Source organism: Mytilus trossulus, chromosome 6 (genome assembly GCF_036588685.1).
Source record: "Mytilus trossulus isolate FHL-02 chromosome 6, PNRI_Mtr1.1.1.hap1, whole genome shotgun sequence".
In the NCBI taxonomy this organism is placed as follows: domain Eukaryota; kingdom Metazoa; phylum Mollusca; class Bivalvia; order Mytilida; family Mytilidae; genus Mytilus; species Mytilus trossulus.
In genome coordinates this window covers 24973261-24997801 of record NC_086378.1, presented here as the reverse complement: position 1 = coordinate 24997801, position 24541 = coordinate 24973261, and the positions used below count along the sequence as shown (strand labels likewise).

The 24541-nt window shown below is 30.5% G+C and overlaps 2 protein-coding genes across 2 annotated transcripts; one reads left to right on the top strand and one right to left on the bottom strand.

The window, feature by feature from the left end:
- Positions 1 to 1435: 1435 nt before the first annotated feature.
- Positions 1436 to 10831, bottom strand: LOC134720982 (cilia- and flagella-associated protein 418-like). Its single transcript, XM_063583615.1, has 6 exons — positions 10552 to 10831; positions 8501 to 8567; positions 6109 to 6167; positions 5800 to 5865; positions 4823 to 4971; positions 1436 to 4039 (listed from the first exon to the last, which is right to left on the bottom strand). The coding sequence occupies exons 1-6, from the start codon at positions 10650 to 10652 to the stop codon at positions 3942 to 3944; spliced, it is 540 nt and encodes a 179-aa protein (XP_063439685.1). The 5' UTR covers positions 10653 to 10831; the 3' UTR covers positions 1436 to 3941.
- A 222-nt stretch (positions 10832 to 11053) lies between these two features.
- LOC134720981 (vesicle-associated membrane protein/synaptobrevin-binding protein-like) lies at positions 11054 to 23623 on the top strand. The gene is made up of 7 exons (XM_063583614.1): positions 11054 to 11201; positions 12998 to 13150; positions 13927 to 14033; positions 14550 to 14627; positions 16392 to 16460; positions 16985 to 17080; positions 19255 to 23623. Exons 1-7 carry the CDS (start codon positions 11150 to 11152, stop codon positions 19432 to 19434), a joined length of 735 nt encoding a protein of 244 aa, XP_063439684.1. The 5' UTR covers positions 11054 to 11149; the 3' UTR covers positions 19435 to 23623.
- Positions 23624 to 24541: the final 918 nt, after the last annotated feature.

The following is a 24541-nucleotide window of genomic DNA, read 5'->3' as shown; positions in this document are numbered from 1 at the left end:
GATGCTTCATACCTTGAATGCAGATACCTTATGTTACAAGGTTTTTGTCTGTCATGTGTTCATTTTCATGGGCCTTATATGTCAGCAACTGCTTAAAATAACTAGTGTTTATGTCATGCCAATTTGTCACATATTATGATTAATAAGATAACTGTATTTGGTATATGGGATCCATGCTGCATCAACATGTCCATCAGACAGGATTCACCTGACCTCAACCATGATTACATAGACCATTGCTCAAGATTAAAGTTACTAGATTTGGTTCATTTTTCATATATTACAAGCAGAGGGTCAACTATCTGTATGGAATGATTGTAAAGGATAAATGTCAGTCTGGCAGGTTTCATCTGACCTTGGATCTCATTTTCATGATTCATTGGTCAATATTCAGTTTGTGTGTGTTGGTCTGTTCTTCAAGTACTATAATCAATAGTTCAACTATAATAGGTGTATGGAATGATCTTATGGTAAACATGAACATGTCTGTCAGAAAATTTCAAACTATAGACAAACCTAAAGAAGATGGACTGTGGATTTAAATATTGCCTTTTCAATACATCTCACCATTTATATGAAGCTGCTAACACATGCAATTATTCCCTTCAAAGAAAATAATATTTTCTAGTACAATGTAGAGAGTGGTAAAAAGTCAAACTATTGGTAAACAGAAAGTGAATTCACAGATGATGTCAAAATTGCTTTAACATACTTGCTTCCACTATCAAGCTGCAGATTAAACATCAAACCTTTCCTCTTGATAGAAGTCAATAAAATTTTGACAGAAGTTTCAAACAATACACAAACAGAAAGTGGCTACACGGAGGATGAATAAACTGCTTCCTGGTAATTGTCCAACAGCATTAAGCTGCACTAAATATTACAGCTTTCCCTTCATAAAATAATTTGAAGAAAGTTTGCTATCCAACTGGCAAGGTCAAACAGAGAGATGTGTGGGATTATAAGACATGCTTTCACCTTCAGTAAGGCAGGTAAAAAAAAATGAAAGTGACAAGTAGCACATGGAATATGTAAAATATCCAAAGTTTTATGGAACATAGTCATAACTAGGACACAAAATCAACTTAAGGTGGTACCCAACACTTTCACTAAAATAAATTTGGCTCGTTTAATTTTCATAAAATTTTCACAAAGTATTTACTTTGACCCTTTATCAAAAATATAAAAAAATTCAAAAATTTTGAACCAACCGTTTTGTCAAAAAAATTACACTGGTTTTATAGCAGTTTGACAAACACCAATTTTGATCATTGAGAAGCTTAGTATTTCCTTTACAACACAACGTAATTAAAACGTTAATCTGATTTTACAGAGTTATCTCCCTGTAGTGTTAGGTACCACCTTAACAGCATCAAACCAATATGTTCATCTGTCCATCAGTGGTTAAAATGCCTTGAATTTATTACAAGAAAGACTTTATTCAACATTTATTTTTAACAAAAATTCACATATAATGTTCACAATAAATTATTTAACATGAAACAAATATATAGAAATTCAGAATAAGTGCAACCTTCCCTTTCTTGCTGAAACACACAATTAAGATGGTTATATATTAGCTTTCTGAATATTTTAATTTCTATTAAAGCATCGACCCAGCACTTACTATGCAATGTCCTAGCACTTACTATGCAATAACCTAGCACTTACTATGCAAAATTAAGTCTAAAGACAATTGTTTCACACTTTGGGAACGTTATAAACTAAGACTTTAATAGTGTACAACCTTGTCATCTGAAATATATATGCTTTGTCCATGCTGCTCTTACTACATTTGTAATTAGATACTGCCAGCTTCTGATATAATTCTGTTTTCTAAAGACTTTTTATGATAAAGATTAATATTTAAACATACAAAAACACTGTATACAATATTTAAGCTATGTTGTTGCTATTGCACTTCAAAATCATCTTGAGACTTTCTTTAGAATTTCAGAGGCCATTTAAAAAGAGAGATTTAGACAGATATATATTTTTTAGTGTGGAAATCACACTTAGCATCCAGTTAAACATAAAATTATCTCCCTTGCAAACACTTAAACATGTCAATTAATGATCCACCCATTCTCTGTGAAGTTGTAACTGATTTTTTAAGTTCTCAAAATGATCTGGTGAATGGAAATAATGGACAAAAATTAAGATAACTTAAAACAAAGTAGAGAATTCCTTCCTAGTATGTTAAGCATTGAGAACATGAGGCTATAGTTTTGTGTGAAATTGGTATTGCTATCAAAATAAATTCAAGTACATTTGTACCAACTTTAACATATTTTTTCTACTGGCTGTAAATGTCAAGTGTAGCAAACTTCTAATGCAATTCTTTTGATAAATGATAAACAATATGATATACATTTCCATGTATATTGCAAATATCATAATTTTAACAGATGCTATTTAAGGTTGCACTTTGTAAATACAGCTGTTTCTCAAAACACGCCTCTTTTGGGGAGATCTTGAATATTCATAGAAAATTAATTTTGTTTACATACTGGTTCCCAGTTATGCTCTCTGTGTTCCATCTGACAGAGACATAACTTGGGAATGTTACCAGTACATTTACATGTACATATTGTTTACAATGAGATCTGTGGTAACCTTTCATTCGAGGTAGGGGTAGTTAAGAAAATTAGTGTAAGTTTAAACTCTGAGAAGTTCAGGGCAAATAAACATTGAAAATATGATGCACAGTCCTATATTTTGACCTTTGAAAAAAATTGTGGTGCAAATGAACTTTCAATTCTAGAATAAGATTTTTTTCAAAACTTCATTGTAAAAGTGGTACAGTTTGAGCCGTAAAGGGAGTTCCTATGGGAAATTGCATTGTCAATATTTACAGAAATGCAACCTTAAATGAGCAATTTTGGTTTTGAAATGACTTTTAATTTGTGGGGATACCAAATTAAACAAATGATTGATTTTGTTATGATTATCACAAAAAGTGTTATTTTTGTTATAGTTCCCTATTCACCAGTTTACAAGCTTTTATATGAGTTTAAATATAGATAAATATGACTAGCATTTTAGCAGAGTAAAGCAGTAAATTCTACATCAATATAGATTGCACACACCTAAATAGTAAATACCCCAATAAAAAAGCCTGTAAACAACAATATCAATAGAACTTAAGAAGGAACATAAGATTAATATTTGTTCAAAAGGCCATTCTTACAATTCGCATGACAAAATCTTAAAATTAAATGTTATTCATATGACTTCTGTTATATTTTGGCAAGAACAAAATAATAGAAAATAAATAAAGAATATAAGACTGGAATAACCCAACATAAATTATGACACAAATCATGCACTATAACTTTTAAACATTTGTGGTCCCATTACACATACATGTATTATTCAATGTAAATTATCGTGAAGACATACAAACTATTTTCCCAGCATTATGAAAAGGCACATCAGTGAAAAAGAAAGAAAAACGTTACAACCTTAAAATCAACTGAGAGAGAGAGAACTTATACACTGGTTGATGAAAATGAATTTACAGTATAAATTATTTGCCATTAGAACAAAAATACCTTTTTCACCTAGTTAGTACTTTCATGTCATAAATAGAAAATCTTGGACAAAAATCTATTGCAGTATTAAATTAAAACCAGGATTATATTTTTTTTCTGTACTTGAACTTCATCAAACAAATTAGCAGTCAAATACAAAGTGACCAATGTAAGCTTCTTGTCAGCCATTTTTGTGACAATGAAAGATTATAATAATCTACAAGTGAGGAGACAGTAAACAATGGTGTATAATTATAATAATACTTTCCAATCACTTGAACACATTTTGAAGTATTATATAAAGTAAAATGACATTTGTTGGATGTTCTCAAAATAAACACAAATGATCACATGACAGTATTGTAGATATAAAGATGCTTGATGAATCAGATCTAGATCAAAGTCTCATCAATGTTTTCCACACACCCATTTAAGTTGTGGATCTTTAAGCTGTGTTAAATCTTTTATAGATCTGAATGAACACTGACAACAATAAGCTCTGTATCCTGCAAGTAGAAGAAGTAAATCTAAAAAACTAACTGTTAACCAGAAGTTGAAAGTGAAATATTAAAACTAATTGTACTTGTTAATAGTTATATTTAGTTTCAAAAGGTTATATTTCAGCAGGCTGTGTCAGTTGCCTTTACCCTTTCCTCTATAATGACGCTTTTTGACGCCACCCCCTTTATTCCATAATGACGCCTTTTGACGCCTTTGTAGTACCTCAGTTGAAACGCTTTGACTACAAATTATCTTCATCAGACTTAAAATAAATTGTATCCAATATGAAAAGGATATTCATGAGAATATTTAACTTGTGAATTTCATAGATGAAATATTTGTTTTCACAATACATTAAAACTTTAAACCTGATGATTTTTTTTTATTGAAAAAATCTTATGCGAATCAAGTATGTGAGAAAAAAAAATTCTTAGAGGAAAGGGTTAAGGCTAAGGAACTAGTGCTATAAACTTATAAAGACAGCCACAGTAAACCAATATTTAAGTATTTTTAAAGTAGTTGCTTATTCTGTCTTTTAGTCATTACACAATAATCTGACGTACCTTACCTCATATTGGCATTTTTTTTAGGCTTTATTGCTTTCTGTTGTTCATACATGACAGAGTTTATTGTGTGGCTTTGTTAACTGACATCCCCCCACTTCACTTCTTATTTAATTTAAATAGTGAATTATTCTATTTTTTTGTCATTGGGTTGCTGTAAAATTGATGTATATCTTTTAATGCATTATTAAGAGCAATAGTATTTTGGTGCATTTCTTCACTTACCTTTTCTAGAATTTAAATTTGACTTTAGTTTTTGGAAATCTGGAGCATGATTCCTCAGAAATAAATAGTCTGTATCTGTGGTCCACTCAAAGTTATCAAAACTGACCACTTTAAAATCACATGATGTACATCTCATTTTATCACAGGTTCTGTAATAGTAAAAAAGTTACGGTAATAAACATCTCAATTGATCAAATTGTTAAAAGAATGATTGATTGTTATTTAACATGTATTTGTTAATTGACACTTTTCTATAAAGCAGATTTTATGCAAAGGAAATTCAATTTTTGCATTGATAATTAATTATCCTATTTTTGTGTATGTTGATAGGCCTAATACTTTGGATTCGTTTATTTTCGTGGTATCAATTTTCGTGGATAAAGGAAAATTACATGTTCGCGGATATTTAATTTCGTGGTTTTGCCATAGTCTGCATACACACCTATATAAAATCTGTCATTTGTTGCACATTTTATTTCGTGGTTCACCTGTACCCATGAAATCCAAGAAAATTGATATCCGACAAATAATAATGAATCCACAGTAGACATAATATCAAATCAGTAGTGATTGTAAAGTCAGATTAATTCTATAGTCTGCATTGTAAGCTACTTGTTTAATGCCTCAGAATTATTTTATTTGAACTAGTAAGTTTTTGGAAAACTTTATTGAGTCATATAAGTAAAATGTCAGATTATTGGTCTTTGGACTAGAAATCTGAAAAGATTTTGAAGCAAACTGTTCTATTGTAAAACTCTGTGGAGATTCCAATATTTTGAAGTCTGAATGGTATTGTGCATATTTTCTGTAGAAAATGTCAATATTCCAGGTAAGCAAAAAAAAATGTTCATTTCAAAAGTTATATGTCAGTCTTTTTACTGCATGTTTGTAACTCAAGAAAATTGGGTAATAAATAGAGTTATCTCCCCTTATTATTTAATCTACAATCCTTTTATATGGCATAATAGTATACTTACTTTTGACTCATGGATGTTCCCATTCCACAAGAGCAGTTGGCCCCACCTATATATATTGGATAACATCTGAAAAATAACATATATATATATAAAATACATTTTTATGACATACAAAAGAGAGTATTGCATCAATGTATATGATTTGACTACATCTGATAAGTATGTGAAAAGAAGGTAATCCAAAACAAAACACAAATAACTATCTCCTTTATCAAAGTGCTGTTAAAACTGATGGGTTATAAATGACTGTCAAGCACTTCAAAAGCAATACCATTTTCAATAACTTCAGGTCAGGGATATTATACTCACTTTTTAGCTGTCTCTGTTCTGGCATCATACCCATTTGATTTAATTGGTTTAACGTCTGGCTGTAATATAAAAGAAGTAATACTTGCATCTTTCACTTCGAAAAAATTTAAACTCATCTGCGTTTACAGTTAAGCAATTATGTCATGGTAATATATTATTCTGAAGAAAGCATTATGACTGCAGTGAATATTTAAAAATATAACAGAATTATGTCATTTTCCTGTTGTTTTGTACATGTATGCTGTATTTTACTCGAGCAGAACTATTACCGGGAAGTTGTCTCACTGGCCATCATACCCCATCTCCTTATTTTAATGCTGTTCATTTGTGAACCAGGTCTGCTATGACAAGTTTTTCAATATCTGTTAAAGAAACACAGACTTAAACATGTTAAATATGACCTTGTGCCCTTGACATGTGGTACAGATTCTGTTCTATTGTTTTGAGACTATGAGTTGTCCTACTTGAAATGCGGTACAGATACTTGTATCTTGTATTAGACTGTGTGCTATCCTGCTTGACATTTGGTAAAGATACCTGTCCTAAGTCAGGAATCTGATGTTCAGTAGTTGTCGTTTGTTGATGTGGTTCATAAGTGTTTCTCGTTTCTTGTTTTTCATATAGATTAGACCATTGGTTTTCCCATTTGAATGGTTTAACACTAGTCATTTTTGGGGCCCTTTTAGTGTTGTGTTGAAGACCGTACTCTGACCTATAATTGTTTACTTTTACAAATTGTGACTTGGAAGGAGAGTTGTCTCATTGGCACTCATACCACATCTTCTTATATCTATTGTCTTATTGTTTAAGATTGTTTGTTGCCCTGCTTGACATGTGGTACAGATACTAGTCTATTATTTAAGAATTAGTGCTGTTCTGCTTGACATATGGTACAGATACTTGTCTATTATTTAAGAATTAGTGCTGTTCTGCTTGACATGTGGTACAGATACTAGTCTATTATTTAAGAATTAGTACTGTTCTGCTTGACATATGGTACAGTTACTTGTCTATTATTTAAGAATTAGTGCTGTTCTCCTTGACATGTGGTACAGATACTAGTCTATTATTTAAGAATTAGTGCTGTTCTGCTTGACATATGGTACAGATACTTGTCTATTATTTAAGAATTAGTGCTGTTCTGCTTGACATGTGGTACAGATACTAGTCTATTATTTAAGAATTAGTACTGTTCTGCTTGACATATGGTACAGTTACTTGTCTATTATTTAAGAATTAGTGCTGTTCTCCTTGACATGTGGTACAGATACTTGTCTATTATTTAAGAATTAGTGCTGTTCTCCTTGGCATGTGGTACAGATACTTGTCTATTATTTAAGAATTAGTGCTGTTCTCATTGACATGTCATTGCATGTGGTACAGATACTTGTTTATTATTTAAGAATAAGTGCTGTTCTGCTTGACATATGGTACAGTTACTTGTCTATTATTTAAGAATAAGTGCTGTTCTGCTTGACATGTGGTACAGATACTTGTCTATTATTTAAGAATTAGTGCTGTTCTCCTTGGCATGTGGTACAGATACTTGTCTATTATTTAAGAATTAGTGCTGTTCTCATTGACATGTGGTACAGATACTTGTTTATTATTTAAGAATTAGTGCTGTTCTCATTGACATGGGGTACATATACTTGTATATTATTTAAGAATAAGTGCTGTTCTGCTTGACATGTGGTACAGATACTGTCTATTATTTAAGAATAAGTGCTGTTCTGCTTGACATGTGGTACAGATACTTGTCTATTATTTAAGAATAAGTGCTGTTCTGCTTCACATGTGGTACAGATACTTGTCTATTGTTTAAAACTTTGTGCTATCCTTCCTGGTTTGACTGTGTTTGGTTGTTTCATTTACAAAGACACATATTGCATTTCTTTATCTTTACATGGTTACATCTATTTATTTGTTTTACATTTTTTTTGATATCCTTCCCTTTGCCGTGGATCTGATATCACTCAAACTACATATCTATAATTACATTAGATGCATGTTTCAATATAATACGTTATTCTGATTCGCTAACTAGCAATCTTGTGATATTCCTTAATCATTTATGATGACACGAGGTCCCACAATAAAGTGCACAGGTAAATGAAATAAAAACTTGATAACAATAAAGTGCACAGGTAAATGAAATAAAAACTTGATAAAAGGCGTGTTTTCATGATCCTATAGGTAAAAATGTAATTATAAGTATTGAATGCTTTTTTTGTAACTTTATAGGGTTGTAAAAGCGTTGACCATGTGCACATTTTTAGTATGAAGCGCTTCTGCGCTTCATACAAAATGTACTTCGGTCAACGCTTTTACACCCCAATAAATTTACAAAAAAGAGCATTCAATTTTTAATTGATAAATTTTAACTACAAACCAGTGGTTCTACTTTCAAATCATCTAATATCTGGTCCAAGTCATCATGATCTTCACTAGCTTTTCGCCTGTTATTCATAAACAAAAGCAATTACAAATATATATATGTAAAATTTCCATTTTTTTTTATTTCTATTACGTTTAATATATGTATGTAAAATAAAGAGTTGTCAAGGTCTCTTAATATTTTTTTCCAAATAATGTAATAATTCTGTTGTGGATCTCTGCTTCAAATAAGAGGATGCTAGCTGCGGAACAGCGTCAAAATTTCTACACCATAAGTATACACTAACAATATAGAAATTCAAATTTTTGGAAAATTTAAATGTAGCCATAAACGATAAAAAAAATCTTTTAAAATAAGACTGTACTTAAAAAATCTTTTTACATTTGTTCTGTTATTGTTGCACGCATTGCATCTTTCTCAGATTTTTTTTATTTCAATCTGTGTGGCTTCTTTATCAATGGACATACATGTAGCAGTGTTATATAGATCCCAAAACCTTCTACTTAGTACTCATTCAGGGGAGATCACTTTCCTGTAAAATCTTTTAGCAGTGGATTTACAGTTCTTTTTATAACTTCTGATTTTCTCTTTCTCATAACTTACTCTGTATTTGTTAAGGATGTAGGAGTTATTGCTATCAAATGTGCTTTTTAATCCCTATAGACAAGAGCTTTGAACCAGAAGTGGCTCTCTGGTATATATATTAAAGAATATAAAATAAAGTGTTTAACACTTGAACAAATTAATTTACTTGTAGATGTACATGTTTTAACTTTAATAAAGTTATTTTGTTTTGACAATCATCAAAAATCAACAAATTCTAAGTAATTATACTAATCGTTATGATATATTTATATATTGATAACATGATTTACATTCATTTCTGATTTTCATTGTACCAGAGACATATCCAGGTGTAATGATAAGTCGTTATACTAAGGCTATTTTTTTCTTTTTTTTTCTGTAGACTTAGCTTTAATTTTTTATAACCATGCATTGGCAAGCTTGATAACTCGTAATTGTTTGTCAGTAACTACATGTACAATGATGTCCCATACGGAACCTTCTGACCTTGTTTGTTTACATTAAAATTTCAATGGCGTCAAAATCACGTGATGTCAGTTCGTTATATCCAATCAAATTGCTCTACTGTCAATTAGGGGATTTTTCAGTCTACAGCAATTACGTTATTTCTTTCTGGGATATTGCTTCAAAAGAGTTTGCAATAGTTCTGGGTTTTATTCAACAGGAAAACTCTTTTTTTGCCATCCCTTTTGACATCAAGGGAATTTTGTTTGAATATTTACATACAGTCATGATGGTCAGAATATCGATCTTTTTATAATGAATTAAAAGAAAATTCTATGAAAAATAAATGTAAATGGTTTCTTATTAACCAACTCTATATGCCTGTTCAAAATTATGGCATGGGCATCGTTTTTTCATATAGTTTTCCTTTCATTTTGGTTGAGCTTTTTTCGCGGGAAAATCGAGAAAGAGGTAAGGAGCATGTCATTTTTAAATTCCTAAAAATACGTTTTGCTTGACCTATATTGCCTGCCACAAGATTGATGACGCTGAATGGAATGTACACAAAGCAATGGAGGCCGGAAATGGGATTTTGTGAAGTTCTAGAATGTTTTTAAATATTCGGAAGTTGGGATTGAAACGGGCATTAGAAAATTGGCATTTTTTGGCAATAATTGAGAACAACAATGAAAACTTACCTTTAGAAATGTTTTTTTATTCAAAAGTGCAGAAAAAATGTATTTTGCACTGTTTTTCTACGCCAGAAGTACCGTAGTGACATCAATGCGGAGTTTCCCCGTGTGTTAAGTTCAAACACAAATACCTAACGAACTGACAAGATGAACGATCTTAGACTACGATAGGATATATACACATTGGTATATATGTCTCTGATTGTACACACTGCTCTATTTTTATATTTCTCAAAGACTTCACCTGACAACATGTTCCAATCGTAAACATGATCAAGAGTCACATTTTAATTTAAGTTTATTTTAAAACTTATTCAAACAAACCTTGATTTTATACTACTTGATGTCTCTTTGCCCTTTCGTCTATCTTTTGGACAATATTTTGTTTCTACTTCATCTAACAAATCATCTATATCATCAGCCATTTTATATTTTAGAAATTAAAATAAGATGAACAAGAAAAATGTGCTGCTTAGCTGTCACTACCAAACATTTTTCCTTGTACTTCCTGTGCTTACTGATTTAAGCTTTCTGTTGTTACTTTTTACCTTCAAAGAATTAAAAAAAGGTAACAGACAATATAAGGGTGAACTTGATTTACAAACATATAAATTTTTATCTTGAATCGACCTGTTGTCACAACTTTTTTAATCCACTTGAGCTTTTAAATTGTAATATTTTTATTTATACAAACTGTTGAATAGTAATATTTTTTGCAGAAATAAAGCATAAATGAATTGAATAATTCTTTGGATTATTAATTTATTTATTCTGGTTGAAAATTCGTTTTGTTCGTAATTTTTGTATATTTGGCAAATGAGTAATGAGCGCATGCGTATACCACGAAACCAGTCTGGCAGATGTGACTTTTATATTTCATTGCATATATTTGTTTAATTCTGCGCCTTAAAGTCAAATCGTTATGGCAAAGCAAGTGCTGAGATTAGACCCAGACATTGAACTAAAATTTAAAGGTAATCGCTCAACAGTTCGCCGACTTCATAATGAAAATACAATTGTATGACCCAATAACCGGCCGATGTGGCGATGACACCCTATCAATACAACACATTTAATAGTTTTATTAACTTACTACCAATCTAAACCAATTAATATCTTACGCGTTCTCGATATAGAAATTATCTTGAAAATGATTGTGTTCTTATTTCTCAACCATCATGACCATGTCAACAACTTATTTTTATTAACAAAATAAAAAAGTTAAAATCAATGCTATCCTTAGAACAAACCTTAAAACTATTTGGGAATATGTCCCGCATACAACTATCACTTTTCCATCGTAGCTTCTGATATTTTCTACTATGACATCAAAATTTATCAGAACTTTTGTGATGTCCAGTAGTGGCGGTCAAATAGCAATAAAAGAGGGCCGAAAGATACCAGAGGGACTGTCAGTGTCACGGAATAGTAGTTCCTTCATAATATATGTTTCTAACGGAATAAATGGTACAGAATATTTGTTCCAACAGGAACAGGTATTATGACATTGTTTATAACAAAGTTTCCAATGTAACCTTCTGTCAGGTGGAACAAATATACGTTAAGAGGACAGTCAAACTCATAATAAATCAAAAATAAACTGACAACGCCATGGCTAAAATTGAAGAAAGACAATTAGAAAAACGATAGTACACATGACACAACATAGAAAACTAAAGAATAAGCAACGCGAACCCATAAGTGTACAACAAATGTTTATCCTTATTTTCACTGTGTCTGTGGTGTGTCCTTTTACTAAATTTTGTGAGAATCTGTATACTGATTGAAACTGTTTCAAAATATTAACATTTTTCATATATAGGCTCTTTTTCTTAAACCTAAATCATGGAAATACAGCCTTGTCTCATGCCAGGGTTTTCGTGCTATTAAGAATGCAATGTTACATCACAATTTCAATTGAAAAATATGCAAAGTGCGAATTAATACGAAAATACATGATCTGACCATACTGCCATTTTCAAAACAGCTGACAATAACATGAACAAGGGAGGAGGAAATTTTAGGGAACTGATAATATTTGGCTAGTTTAGAGAAGACAAGAAGGTGACTCTTTACTATATTAAATCATCTACTGGTCATGCTGGTGTATTCTGCAGGAGTCTCTCTTGATACTTGGTGGTTGTTTGACTGTAATTTAAAATTCCCAAGTTTAAACAATAATTTTTCCATATACTTTACTCATTTAAAATAATAGGTTGCAACTGTACATAAAATACCAATAGTAATGTCACATGAAGTTTACGATTGAAGTAAGGAAATCATTACAGGTTCAAACAGAAAAAAAATAATGAGACTACACTTTATAAGCTGTATGACTTTATCATGTTTATCAGATGACAATATGAATACTAAAAATTAGGCGTAGGTACTTTAAATCAGTTCGGGATTCATTTTGTCACAGGTTTTTCTAGATCTTTCAAAATATCCAACACAATGTACATCATCCTTTTCTTAATGTACATGTACATATATCTCAAAATATTAATACATTATTTATACATTTATTATATTTTCCGATTAATGAAAATAAAAAATATTCTGACTGGATTACCCAATAATTTTATGGCAAGATACACCATTACTACTTTTTTGCAAAGTAAAACTTTCATGACTGTAAACTGCATTAATGATTGTTAAATAAAAAATAATGTTCTCATAGAAAAGTTCAACATTATAAATTACACTTGAACACACATACATAAATAAAGTTTTCATTACCTCTTTTTTCAACCCATTTCTTTTATTGTAGGACCATTCACAGATGTTGTAACATCAGAATTAAAGTTGACCAACCCCTCAGACCAGAAAGTATGTTTCAAAGTAAAAACCACAGCACCAAAGAGGTACTGTGTCAGACCAAACAGTGGCATCATCGATCCAAACCAAAGTGTTAATGTATCGGGTAAGAGCTACATATACCCTTCACAATCTGTGTGTGTACAGTCATGTCAGTAGCAGGGTTCTCACTAAGGATTTTTGAAGGCGAGTCCAGGGACTCTTTATTTTTGGCCATAATGAGTCCAACAGCAAGAAGACATTATTATGTTATAATTTAGTCTCCATGGCCTAACAGAGCAATGAAATGACATTAAATTCGTATCAATTTTAAACTTTTGCTATAAAATGATGATTTGTGTTTAACTGTGTTCAGTTTATCCAAAATATTTCAATCTTGATGCATCTTTGGACTCACCAGTTTTGAAAATGGTGAGTCCAGGCAGATTTTGATGAGTCCAGGACTCACAGATTGCCTTAGTGAGAACCCTGAGTAGCTGTATTTATGTACCTTGACAATGCATTTGATTTGAATATGAAGTTGATTGTGATTTGTATGGAGAGTTGTCTCATTGGCATTTGGCACTCATACATGTACCACATTCTTGTTTACATGTATAATGTATATATAATATGGACTACACTAAACAATAACAGGATTTCTACAATGCAATCTTTGCCCTAAAAGTTGTGGACATTCATTCTACATGTTCTATTAAATTATTCTCTGTGAATAAGCAAATTTAAAATGAGTGGGAATTTTTTTGAATCTGCAATATTTGAATAACCATAATCCATTAAAATAGATTCTCAAAATATGGACTGTAAATTGTAGAAGGGTAACATTTAACAAAATGTTTGTAATTGTAGTATGTTGTACTTAATAACTTCGATATATTTCAGTGATGCTGCAACCTTTTGACTATGATCCATTGGAAAAAAATAAACACAAGTTTATGGTTCAGACTATGTTTGCTCCAGATGGTCCAATTGAAAGCCAGGAACAATTGGTATGTTTTGAATTTTTACTCGCATTATCAGCAGTAGGAGGCTGGTTATATATTCAAAAATCCAGTACTAGCATCATTATCACTAGTTTCTAGAAACAAAACTAATTGGAAGATCTATATTGTAACCATTACAGTAAAAAAAGACAAGAATTTTAACATCAGAAATATCACCAGCAGCTGTATTTTGTTGCCAGGTGAAATAAAAAACCAAAATGCACCCTTGGTGACACCCAGCACTGTCCCTGCTAGTGTATTATAGATGAACCATTTGTTGACACTACAGGTGCATGATGTACAAATAAAATAATTGTTCTCTCCATTCATAAATATACTAAATATTGTATTTGCTGTGTAGTATAAAAATTATTCTAACCAGCAAGATGAAACATTATTAAAATATTGCAGAATACAAAAAAAAACAACACTTTTTTACTTCAATTGTCACACTAAACTGCTAATAAAATGTTGAATGCATGGAGCTTTATAAAATAATGATACTTATTTATTCTTTTTCAGTGGAAAGAAGCCAAACCAGAAAGTTTAATGGATTCAAAATTGAAATGTTTGTTTGAAATTCCTAATGATAATAATCAGGTAATGTAGCTAATTCATATATGTCCAAAAGGCTTTTCCAAAATAACATATAGGGGCATGGGAGGCACTTTATAAAGATCTCAACCCCACTTAGAATATAAAATTCTAGAATAAGAAAATGAACCCCCCCCCCCCCCCCCCCACGATTCATAATTTTGCTTCCTCCCATCTCACTCCCCCTGTTTTTCAATTTTGAAACAGCAATAAGAACATTATTAAATGAAAACGTCAGTTTTTAATTTACTGTACTGTTGTTGAAGATGACCAGTAAATACAATATAATACAATATGCTTTTATTTAAAAACACTCTGTCACATTCACATGTGAAACAAGAGGTAAATACATACAAAATATAATCACATAACATCATAGAAATGAATAAAGCATCTTTGAAAAGGAATAAATAACTGGTAGTACCATTGACAGGCCTCTACATTATCATTTTTTCTCACTTGTCCCTTCGGACAAGTTGCAAGAAAATCAACTTGTCCGAACTCATAACTCACTTGTCCGAATTTATAATTGAAAATTCTCCATATTGATTATACATGTTATATGCAATAATAACACTTGCCCTTTGATTGTACCTAATAAAGATCAATAAAGGGAGCATTTTGTTATGTTATATGAATACTACATCAAAATTCATTTTATTATTTCAGACTGAAGGCTTATTTGCAAGACTGAGCTCTCTAACACATTGTCACTATCATGTGTCGTTCATTAAATCATATCTCTTCCCATACCACTAGGTTCTCCTATTAGTGGACCTATATTCATTCTGAAGTGGTGGTATGGTTTAAATATACCTGGCACCTTGTTTGCAAATAAACCTTTTTAATTTATTGATGGTGCAAAACAAGATTTTACAATTTGTCTTGATTTTTACATACATTGATATATGATCATGAAGTACATAAAACATTTTAGTAAAAAATCTGCCTTTTTAGATTTTATCTAATTTTTCCATCTTAGCTTATTATTTTAACATATAGATCTTATTAAATAATACCTTTTTTAAGTTAATGTTATGCCTAAAAGCAAAATCAAATAATACAGACTTTAATTTAAAATTTTAAAGTTAAGGAAAACTCCATATCATGCATATGGAGGTGCTCCTAATTCAAGAGGCTTATACTATTAAAGAAGAAACATTTACATTTGGTTTCCTTCCCCTTACTTATTTTCCCCTGGTCAATGGCTGCCATCATGTTCAAATTAATCAGAGACATAATATACAAGTTTATATGTCTCTGGTTCAATCAATGAATATTTATTTCATTTTGTATGATCAATAAAACAATCATTCATATTTTTAGTAATGTATAAGTCTTGAATTTGATCTATTGACATCTGACATCGATTTTTTCACTTGTCCCATCGGACAAGTAGTATGATGAATCTACTTGCCCGACACCTATTTCCACTTGTCCCGGACAATCGGACAAACGGTAATGTCGAGCCCTGATTGACTTGGTAATTTTTCTATTAAAACCGTTCATGTCATGAAATAAGGTGATCTACTTTATTGCAATACAGTTATCAATCTTCAGGTAATTACCTTAATAGGCTTTTTTAATTAATCATTCATGAAGAAGAGATCTTTCCTAACCTGATTAATTTTAGAAATCAATAAAGAATTACATGAATATTTATTACCTTAGTGATATAAATAGATCTCAGAATTCCATAGAGATCTTATTATAGCTTTCTGCCAATAGAAAAAAAGATATAATTTTTTAAACTTTATGTATTTCTTGTAGACGAGGGAAGAAACAGAAAAGATAAAACCAGTGAAACAAGTACAGTTAGAAACCTCACAAACAATAAAGGTATCAAGTTGTATTATTTATTCCTCATATTGAATATTTAACCTTTCTTCCATGGATTCTTTTTTTTACCTACTTGATTCGCATAGGATTTTTTCAATATAAAAATAATTATCAGGTTTAAAGCCTTAATGCATACGGAAAACAAATATCTCATCAATGAAATTCCAGTCGTACATATCCTTTTTAAATTAGATACAAATTTTTATTAAGTCTGATACAGATTTTCCGTAGGAGAATGCTTTAACTGCGGCACTACACAGCATCATTATGGAGGAAAGGGGGTGGCGTCAAAGGTGTCATTATTATACAGTTGTTGAGTTATCTCCCCTTATTAGATCATGATTGAAATTTTTTTTTTAGCAAGGGCCTGCTTAAAACGTTGAGGACTTATTTCATTATTGTTATAGAGGGGTTAACAATAGATAATAAATTTATGATATTTACTAAAAAAAAAATATTAAAGATATGTTAAAAATTAAACAAGTACATGAAGTAATAGACTAAAGTTATCCATTGTTTTTTAGTCAAGTCCTGAATCAGAGGGAAGAAAAGGCGAATCAGATAAACAAAGATTACAAGCAGAAATAGAAAAACTGCAGGATGAAAATAAATCATTAAAGGTATTTATAGAGTGATTGTTGAAATGTAGTATTGTAATGAAAACTAGTGGCCTAGTCTAATTGTAATGCTAACAGAATCTTTTCCCGAAACCATTGCCAAAAGAAAGTTCATGTTCATCATATCCATATCAAGTAAGATTTGTCTGTGGTAGTATGGATTTGTGAACACAATGTTTACTTCTGCCTACCCCTGCAGTCATTAAACTATTCTTTAACTTCCATAGGAGTTAATAGATATATATATGCCAATTTTACTAGACACTTAAAAGCTTGCCCTTTTACATGTATTTGTTCTGTCTGTTGGCATATTTCACTTTTCATTTGCACCCTGTACATTTCTACTTGGATTTTAGGAGGAAAATGAGATACTAATGCAACTGTAAGTTGTTTTAAAATTGACCAGCATCACTGGTCTTAAATCTGTAAAACAACTTTTGGAGGTGCCTCTTAAGCTTGTAGTTAGTTTAAAAATTTGTGTATTGCTGCAAAAAATCAGGGTTTAAGCTATGATTTTGAGGGCTTAATTAAGTTAATTTTTGCATGATAAGAAAATTCCATCTTTCTTGGGAAGGAGCTTACATTAGCATGATAGGACTAAGGCAGTTATAGCATTGGCTTCAAATCATGTTCAATTTGTACTTGCATTTGTATACATATGAAAACATAACCATAAAATTAAAACACAATTGAAATTATGCTTGAGAAAAGTTACATAGTTACTATTCAATATCTTAAACAGCTACTTGAACTATTGTTTAAAAATGTCAACATTGAAATTAATGGGCAAGGTAAAATAAAGTATACTGGCGCACACACACACACACACACACTAGGCAATTTAACTTTGCACCATATCACAATAGACTTGTATTTTATAAAGTTAGAAGGATGTAGACAGATCTGGAAATATTAATTTTGAACTAAAGAAAATTACGATTGAGTTATCTTTCTTTGAACAAAATTATTGTTTCAGGTGTGCTTTTAAAATACCTTAACAGACTTTTTATGCCCTCACCATAATTTGTCATATGACTAAGCACAGTATCACATCAGAGATTAATTTTGAATTTTGGTGGCATCACTTAAACCATTCAAGATCTAGAAAAATAGCTGAATTTTTAGTTTCCTATCTTTTACTTTAGTTTGCTTCAACTTAATGTTATGAATCTTATACACAATGCTTATTACAACAAAACATAGATCATATTTAAATTTGTTTGTGTCCCCTTTTCTGTTCTCGAGTAATGCCCCTTTTCAAAAGGAAAAATAACTGAATTTACCTTTCAATTTCAAATAAAGTTTATTCAACCAAATTTTATGGAGCTGATACAAAATGCTTATTACCACAAAACACAGATCAAGTTTGAATTTTGGTTGTGTCACTTTAACTGTTCTAGAGGTCTGTTTAAATTTTTGATAAAAAAATTCTGAATTTTGTTTCAGTTCTCCAACTTAATTTGCCTTAACCAAATGTTATGAAGCTGATACAAAATGCTTATTACCACAACACGCAGCTAATTTTGAATTTTGGTGGTGTCACTTTTACCGTTTAGAGTTATGTCCTTTAAAATGGAAAAAAATGCTGAATTTTCTGGATCAGTTTTCTAACTGAATTTTCAATTTATCTCAACCAAATGTTATGAAACTTATACACAATGCTTAGTACCACAAAACTTTGATTAATTATGAATTGGGTAGTGTTACTTACTACACTTGAAAAGTATGTCCCTGTATAATTCTATATGCAAGAGATCTTCTGTGACCCAAGGCCAATTTCTATTTTATTAGCAAACACATACCCATACTATCCATATGTCTTCAATAAAATGGGGTATAAATTTGTTTGCTGCTTAAAAAGTTTATCTTTTTTAACAGAACATAGAACTTCTAGGTTAAACGTTGTAGTGAGAAATGAAATTTTATTACAAATGGAATGTCAGATATTATTTTATCAATATGCACACAAGTTCAAGTTTGGTTGTGAGTAATTTACAATTCTACTTGCATGCCACTTTTTAACTTGGAAAATGACCTAGCTTTAGCAAGGCAAAATTCCAATGTTTGAACTTTTATTTTCACATGATCTAGCTGGACAGGGAAATCATTTTGTTCCATCCCCCCACCTTTCAGCAAAAATTTCTGCAAATTCATAAAATTACATTTTTCTTTTTCAGGACAGTGAAGCAAGATTAAGAAAGACAGCCCTAAAAGAAACAGTGTCATCAACACCATCATACACACCTACACCAGAAACTAAACAGGATTTAATGAGTCAGATAACAGCGTTCCCTAATATAGTTATTATTATTGCTGCACTAATTATAGGAGTTATTCTTGGAAAAATGCTGTTATAACTATAACTGAACATGTGAATGCATCAAACTGAAAGTGACTATATAAGACTGGAATTTAATAACTTTTAAAGAAATAGACATTTTAATTTGTAACTGTCAATGTTTAAATTTAAGATAAGTAATTGGGTGTAATAGTGAGTTTGATTGGTACAAGACAATATTAGGAAGCTTATTATTCATAACTATAGCGGTCGGTTAAAGGACTTATTTAGCTTCAAAGTACAATGTACCTCGTCTATAAAAAGGTTGGAATTTTGGTCCTTATTTTTGCTTCTAGTTGTTTATACATTTTTAGCTCACCTGGTCCAAAGAGCCAAGTAAGCTTTTCTCATCACTTGGAGTCTGTCATCGTTGACCAACTTCTATGAAATTACTGGGCCAAATTTAGCCAAACTTCACAAGGGTATCATTTAAATATGTGACCAATGACTTTTCATGCCAATCTATTTGGCTAAAAATAGACCTAGGTGAAAGTCACAGGCTCTTTAAAGTTTTATTGATATATTTGAATTACAAGTTGTCCTTTTTTGTGAAGAACACATATTCTTTTTATTCAAAATTTGGTTCAGTTTTCCAACAAAATTCAAAGATAGGTAAATTTGATATACAAGATGTTGACATATAGCACTTCATATTTATAAAGCAAGCACTTTTAAGGAATATGAGTGAGAAAGAAAAAGATAGAGATAAAGATGTAAGGATTTTTTAATCACCTTGTGAAATCAGATTTTGTTGTTGTTTAGATACTGGATATAATAAATGAGAGCAACTAATTATTGTATATAAAACTTGTGTAGAAGATGAGCAATATTAAAATGATAATGTTCTGTCAATTGAATTGAAATTACTGTGGCACTTGTTATTAATATGTGCTTAACTTCCAAAACATTTGCATGCAAAAAAAGGACTAATACAAGCAGTTTACTATATTTATTATATATCTAACATTAAACAATACATGAATGCTAAAATCATTTCTTAATATCAGAAGTAATGCATGTTATAATTCATTATTGAATGATATAATTTCATACTTGTATGTTCTTTCATCAAATTGATAGAATACTTTATGGTGTATTAGATGGGTTCATACTTGTGTATTATATGAAAGGTGTATAATCATTTAACACATATGTTTTGGGAGTTTTGTTATTAAAAGAAGTGTTGATAAAGCATATAGTTCCTGGAATAGTTTTATAAATATTCTATCGAAAAATTCTATAAAGGTGCTAGCTTTGAATTACATTACATTTTAATTCAGATCAAATCTGGTTTTGCACAAAACCCATAAAATTTTCTGAAATGTTGAAATGTCTATAGGAACTATACGACCATATTTGAAAGAAAACTTAATGATGATCATATGCACATGTGCATCTTTAGGCCTTTGTACAGATGTTGTATATTTCATTTTTTAGACCAAAATTTAAGTTGATGCACTGTTTTATTTTCCATGGTCTTATTTTGTTTTGTTTTAGTTTTTTTTTTATGAAAATGTTTACTTTTTCTATTGTTATTCTTTTTGTTTGTTTAGACTGTTTATTTGAATAAGTTCTTTTCTTAAGTTTTGCCTTATTTAAAATAGATTCTATGAAGTCTAGTTGAAGGTTCATAATTTCTTTTGTTTTATTTATGAAAGACACCAAATGAAAACAAAACAATTTTATACCTTTAAGTACAGAACAATAAAATGTTGTACAATTATAATGCGATACATTTCTGCTTTCCGACATTTAGAACTTGAAATCATAAACAGTGGTTGTGACAATGATGCCAAAATATAGGGATTTTCAGATGTAAGAAGGTAATATAAAGTCCCCTTGTACATATGTCTCATCACAACCATATCACAGCTTTGGGTATTGTACATGTATTGAAAAGAAGAAATATGGAGAGAAGTTTTGTAACGTATTGGTTGATACTTAATATGCAAGTATTTCTTTCTTAAATAAACTATGTGTCAGTTTGATGTATAATATTTATAATTTATTAGATCAGATGTTATATAATATCTTCTATTTTCGTGATTTTCCTGCTACACAATGAATGTCTTATGAAATTGAATAATATTTTCTCTTGGTTGGTATTATTACAAGTTAAAGCTTTGTCTTTCGAATACTTTAAACAAGCTTTCTAGGTTAATAGTGATATAAGTTCATCATATTTGAAAAAACTTTATAAATTTTCATAGCTTTAATTTATTAGAAAGACTTTCTGATGTACAAACTCAACAGAATAATTTTCCATGTTGATATTGCAGAGAAGAGATAGAGAAATGCTGGACACCTGTCTTTGTGGACTTTTAAAAAAAAAATTATTACTGACTTTTGACTCCAATTTATATTTTTTTGACAGGTTACCTGTTCTGTGGTAAGTCGTCCTGGTACCAAGTCATGTAAGAGCAACTAAAAGAAGTAAAATCAAGCTTTCAATCCAAACAAATGTTTGGGTGAAATTAATGACTTTATATTTTCTAAAACTCAACTGAAAACCGTATACATTTCCCTCAAATTTCACACATTATATGTTGGATTTTACTTATTTTGGTGGCTCTAACTTGACCTAGTATCAGGGGGTATAACCACAGAAGTAGCAATCTATTGAAAAATTATAAAGTCAAAAGTTGGTAATATGTAAATAGCTTATTGAAAGTGGAATAAATTTTGTTTAAAAGTAGCCATGTTTTGACAACTCCTTTCTTGAATTATTAAATGAGTGGTGTATATATTTTATAGATGTTCTTTTGTACAAATTAATTACATTACAGGCACCTTACTCTAGTTCTTAGCTGATTTATCCTTTCTCAAACCTTTGTGAAAATAAGCAACATGTGGTCTTGTCTTGTGTTTCTTCTTCATTGGTTTAAATTCTCCTATCTCCCTGCTTTTGCACAAGTCACTAGAGTCTAGTATATTTTGGGTAATGATTTAGTGATCATTTTGATTTTCAGTGTTTTTAATGGCCATGGTCTTGTCTATCCTTTGTCTTGTGTATAATTTCAAATTGTCATGTTAAGATTGTTTATGTTTTAAATTTAGTAGTTTCTTTAGGTTAGACGTCAACCAATCTTCTTTTATCACCAACTTCATTTTATTACCAGCAGAATTTGACATGAGTAACACAAGATTGTCACTTGTAGAACAAGAGTAGCCTCCTCTTTGATTCATGTTTTTGATTATTTTTTTCTGACCTTTTTGAATCTGATACATTTTTATATGTGACAACTGTGGAGAGAAAAGAAGTATCTAATGAAGACTAACATTTAGTTGGAAGATATAGATTCTTTCCATTATGTATTTCACAAAATTCTCTCCAAAAAGTTTAATAACATGTTTGCCATCTGGTCAATTAAAAAATCTGCATCACTGAAAACATTAAAAAAGAAAAGACAATGTTGATCACTATTACTGGGAGGAATATAAATGCATAAGTTTTTTGAAACATCTTTTAAACTTTTTCACAAAAATAATTGAATGAAGTGAACAAGTATAAGTAAAGTTATACAAAGTTTTACAAGACAAAAATGATATAATTAATTTATTAGATTTAATATAGGGAAAGGGCTCAAATGACCAAAAGGATATATAGTTGCTGAATGACATCTACCTGTTGATTAAAAAAGAATGATATTTTATACTAGTATACATGTAGTTTTCATTTTTCACATCATATTTCAATATTAGTATTGGATAGCCTGGGTTGAACCGATATAATTCTTTGTTTCCTCATTTTGTAATGTAATGTCTAAGAACTGACAGGGTACAAACTTCAAAATAATAAAGCCAAGTCATATTTCAAGTGCTAAGAGCAAGGGTGGCATGGGAGATTTAAAAATAATTTATTATGGCTTCATTGCTGTTAAAATTTTACTGACCAATTATTCCAGTCATATGTGTGTGCAATTTAATCTGCAATTGAGAATACTTAAATGGTTTTCGGTGTAAAATCATGTAATTTATTTATGTGCTATAAACTACCTGCTTTGAATGTAATACAAGTAATCAGTTGTATATTCAGTATGTAACACTATAGATGTAAACGTTTCTAACTGATGTTACACAACCATCATTTCTACTGCTTCAACCATTTGTTACTTTCATGGGACATCATAAAAGAATAGAATGGAGAAAGTCCTGAAATGAAAGTGTACAAGTCATTTAGTTTGTTAAAATAAACTTTTATGATGATACTGATGTTATATTTATTGCCATAGGTTCACTCACACATTAGAGAAAAAAAGTAATGATTTTGGTATTAAAAAACAAACAAATATTGATTTGGATTCATAAATCATATTTTGTTTGGATTTTAGGTTTGATCAATATTATAAATAATGCACTGTTATACCCTAATGGCATTCATGAAAACAAAATACATACTACATAACACATCACAAAAATGATTTCAAAGAAAGCATTAGTGTATTTTCTGAAATGAAATAATCTACTGGGTAACATAACCAATCACATCGAAACAAAAAGAATGGTGTCAATACTGGCTAGAAAGATAAACGTTGATTATTCACAACTACAAAGAAAAATTGCCACCTTTGTTTATTCAAAGTCAACGTGAACTATTGGTGGTGATTTTTTTTTAATAAAGTTCCTCAGATATTCCAGAGGATAGAATGAACATATGATCCACCTTAATATATCCAACAGTTCAACTACGGTCAAATTATCATTGAGGTTTATTTGTGCAACATTTCCTGGAAATTTCTTGGTTAATAAATTATATAAAAAAATTAGATAAATGTGTAGTCATTATTATTGAACAACATAAAAAAATTATTAAAAGCAAAGTTGCTACAAGTCCTATGATAAATATCAAAACTAAAATTAAAAATGGAAATTTGAAATGTGTCAAAAGTAGCAACAACCTGCAAAAGAGCCCAAAAACAGGCCAAGGCCAGATGTTTAGTTTCATAATTAGTGGAGAAAGTAGCATCACAAAAAAACTGAACTCCAAAGAAAATCCAAAACAGAAAGTCCCTTATTGAATGGGAAAATCTAATGCTCAGACACATCAAACAAATGGACAAGAACTGTCATATTCCTGACTTGGTACAGGCATTTTCTTTAGTAGAAGATTGTGAAGTAAACCTGGT

Bases quoted from the DNA above. Each gene is read 5' to 3' on its own strand.
- LOC134720982 (XM_063583615.1), bottom strand. From the start codon at position 10,652: ATGGCTGATGATATAGATGATTTGTTAGATGAAGTAGAAACAAAATAT. The intron at 5,866-6,108 runs GTGAGTATAATA...GTTATTTTTCAG, and splicing joins AGAACAGAGACAGCTAAAAA to ATGTTATCCAATATATATAG. The intron at 4,972-5,799 runs GTAAGTATACTA...TTACTATTACAG, and splicing joins GGAACATCCATGAGTCAAAA to AACCTGTGATAAAATGAGAT.
- LOC134720981 (XM_063583614.1), top strand. From the start codon at position 11,150: ATGGCAAAGCAAGTGCTGAGATTAGACCCAGACATTGAACTAAAATTT. The intron at 14,628-16,391 runs GTAATGTAGCTA...TATTTCTTGTAG, and splicing joins TTCCTAATGATAATAATCAG to ACGAGGGAAGAAACAGAAAA. The intron at 17,081-19,254 runs GTATTTATAGAG...TTTCTTTTTCAG, and splicing joins ATGAAAATAAATCATTAAAG to GACAGTGAAGCAAGATTAAG.